At 41.0% G+C, this 2,469-nt stretch overlaps 1 protein-coding gene across 1 annotated transcript in view; it reads left to right on the top strand.

Moving 5' to 3' along the window:
• The first annotated feature begins 875 nt into the window (after nucleotides 1-875).
• LOC108576946 overlaps nucleotides 876-2,469 on the top strand; it is a 61,947-nt gene continuing 60,353 nt past the window's right edge. The window contains exon 1 of the mRNA XM_017940022.1: nucleotides 876-1,032. Coding sequence (XP_017795511.1) covers nucleotides 876-1,032 — 157 coding nt within the window. The remainder of the gene's footprint in view (nucleotides 1,033-2,469) is intronic.

Below are 2,469 nucleotides of genomic sequence, written 5' to 3'. Positions count from 1 at the left end.
CAAAGATAAAAATAATTAGCGTATAAGTTTCTACTTCTTAAGTTAGAAAAAAAAAAAAAAAAGAAATGTGACAATGAAATCACCGAGAATTCGTCCAAGTTTTCCGATTAAACATTCTCTGTTTCGATACGTTGCAGGAAAACTATTTATTTGTCTCATCCGACGATTGGATTTGATCCACTATTGCAGACTTTTTCCCGATAATTTGCATTCCCCTCCGTGAACGAGTCTTCCAACTATAACTTCGAACAACGAGACCTAAATCACACGTCAAACGCATTTCTACTCGCAATCGAACTTATTATTATTCCATTCTCGACAAACGCTATCACGAACTATACGATGGCCATAATGAACTGCGGGATTAATTGCATTTTTCCGTATTTTCGCTTAAGAACTTTTGCTTTCTTCAATTACTAGAAATTGCTCAAAATGAAACGTCTAAAAATTCGTAGATCACCTTATATTACTTCTTTGATCTATTAACATTACTTTCCAAAATTTTAGTTTCTCCGCCCAACTATCCAAAGTTGCTCAATATAAAATATCCACAAATTCCTAGACCAGCTTATATATATAATTTCATTGATCCGTTGACATCGGATTTGAAAAATCTGCCAACGGTGGAGCCGCAGCAAACATCAATTTTGAGGCGGTTCTCCGACAGAGTACACAAACTCTCCGCCTTTTCGCGGCACTCCAGCAAGCGCGTTCATTCATTGGAAACTCGCTTTCACGGAACTTTTTCCTTTAGCCGTGTGGCCATCGTGAATTTTCATCGGTGTATGGATTTCAGGAGCGGCAGCTGAAGCTGGTAAAGTCAACAGACGTCGCGGCATATCAGAAGCTTCGGGGGATGCGAAAACCGGAGGACGATGTCGATGAGACCGGCCTGGGGGCCGAAGTTGTTTCTCATGCTGGTGACGACCACGATCGTTATCGGCAATTATCACCGTCACCGCGAGAGGACTCATTTGCGCGAGCAGCTCGTTAACGGCCACAAAGTGACGAGGAACATCACGCGATTGCAAGGTGAGTCCCATTCAGACGCTTAACGGGGAACTGTTCGATTTCGTAGTTTGCATCGCGCTGCCGTTCCTAAGTTTAATCGTATTGACATACATTCGAGGGAATTTCATATTCGATGTATAATACATTAGTCCTGCAAATCAAAGATCTGAGATCGCGGAATCTAAGGCAAAGTACAGTAAATTCTCCACAAGTGTCAGTCCGCAAGGAACCTAAACCTGACACTTGTAGAGTCAGGGACTACGTTTTCTAGCCTCGCGCCCGCCTTTGTAGTTTGCCGAACGTAGACAAGGATAGCGAATAAAAGATAAGGATGAAACGTGTTTTTATCCCGAAATTTTTCTTAACATATTGATGAGATTTTTCTGATGAAAATGACATCAAACACGACATAATTTGAACTTTTTTTAATTTTTTAATTTTTAAAACACCGAAATGAAAAATTCGTCTCTGGCCAAACGCGTTGCATGCTAAAATCTTCCGCGGTGAAAGGATTAATACTCCTCAATTACTTCCATCGAACTGCCTGTCTAAAATCTGAATATTAAATTTCTTCCGAAACCGCCTAAAAAAATCAATTCTCCGAAACTTCAATTCCCGATAACGAACCCGTTAAGATTCCCGAAAAGTTAATCCAGCGGAATAAAAGGTTCGTATAAACGGAAAGAATCGCGGGAGCGAGATGTTCCGCGAGTAAATAGAAGCGGAATTGACAGTCATAAAAGCAATTTCGACCACGTCAAAGACTGAACAAGTACGGAGAGGTGAACACATCCGCGAACGTAGCAGTTGATTTTCGGTTGTTCGAGGAAAAAGGATCGAGCCAGGGTGAAAAACGAGGTGAGAACGTCTCGTCGCGTCGTTTTCAATAACACCGACCCCAGTTCTGCGTCCGACGCGTATGTTTCACCGTGTATTCACGAATTTATCGGCGCTTTACTTGCCGTCAAATTTACCGTCAGATTGTTTCGCGTCAGTCCTGGGAACCGGAGCGACAACGATGGAAATACGCTCGAACAACTTCTTAACCCGCTTCCGTTTTATCGAGCGTTCTCCCGCGGTCCCTGGATGTTAGCCCTTTTGGGAAATTTTTCCTACCGTCCGAAGTGCTTAAAGGTGAATCTCAACTTGGAAATTGCTGCTATTTTATGAAACTTTTTTATGCAAAAGTTTTTCAACTTTGCGAGACCTTGCGCTGCAATTCTTCCCCCCCCCCCCTTTTTTTAATTATGGACTTTACATCGCATCTGACGGTAGGTCATTAGCGACGAATTTAAATTAATTTTGTCGTTTAAATAACTTATGGTGTTTTTTATTTGGGAAGTTCGGTAATTTAAAAAGATTTTTTAGAAATTGAAAGTTTGCAGAAACGTAGTTCAGTTGACGCTAATAACAAAACAATTTTTTCTTTCGGTAATAAATTAGTTCTAGGAGTGGAAA

This window comes from Habropoda laboriosa, unplaced genomic scaffold (genome assembly GCF_001263275.1).
Source record: "Habropoda laboriosa isolate 0110345459 unplaced genomic scaffold, ASM126327v1 scaffold541, whole genome shotgun sequence".
In the NCBI taxonomy this organism is placed as follows: Eukaryota; Metazoa; Arthropoda; class Insecta; order Hymenoptera; family Apidae; genus Habropoda; species Habropoda laboriosa.
Note: the sequence above shows the minus strand (reverse complement) of the source record. Positions and strands in the feature narration are given on the sequence as shown.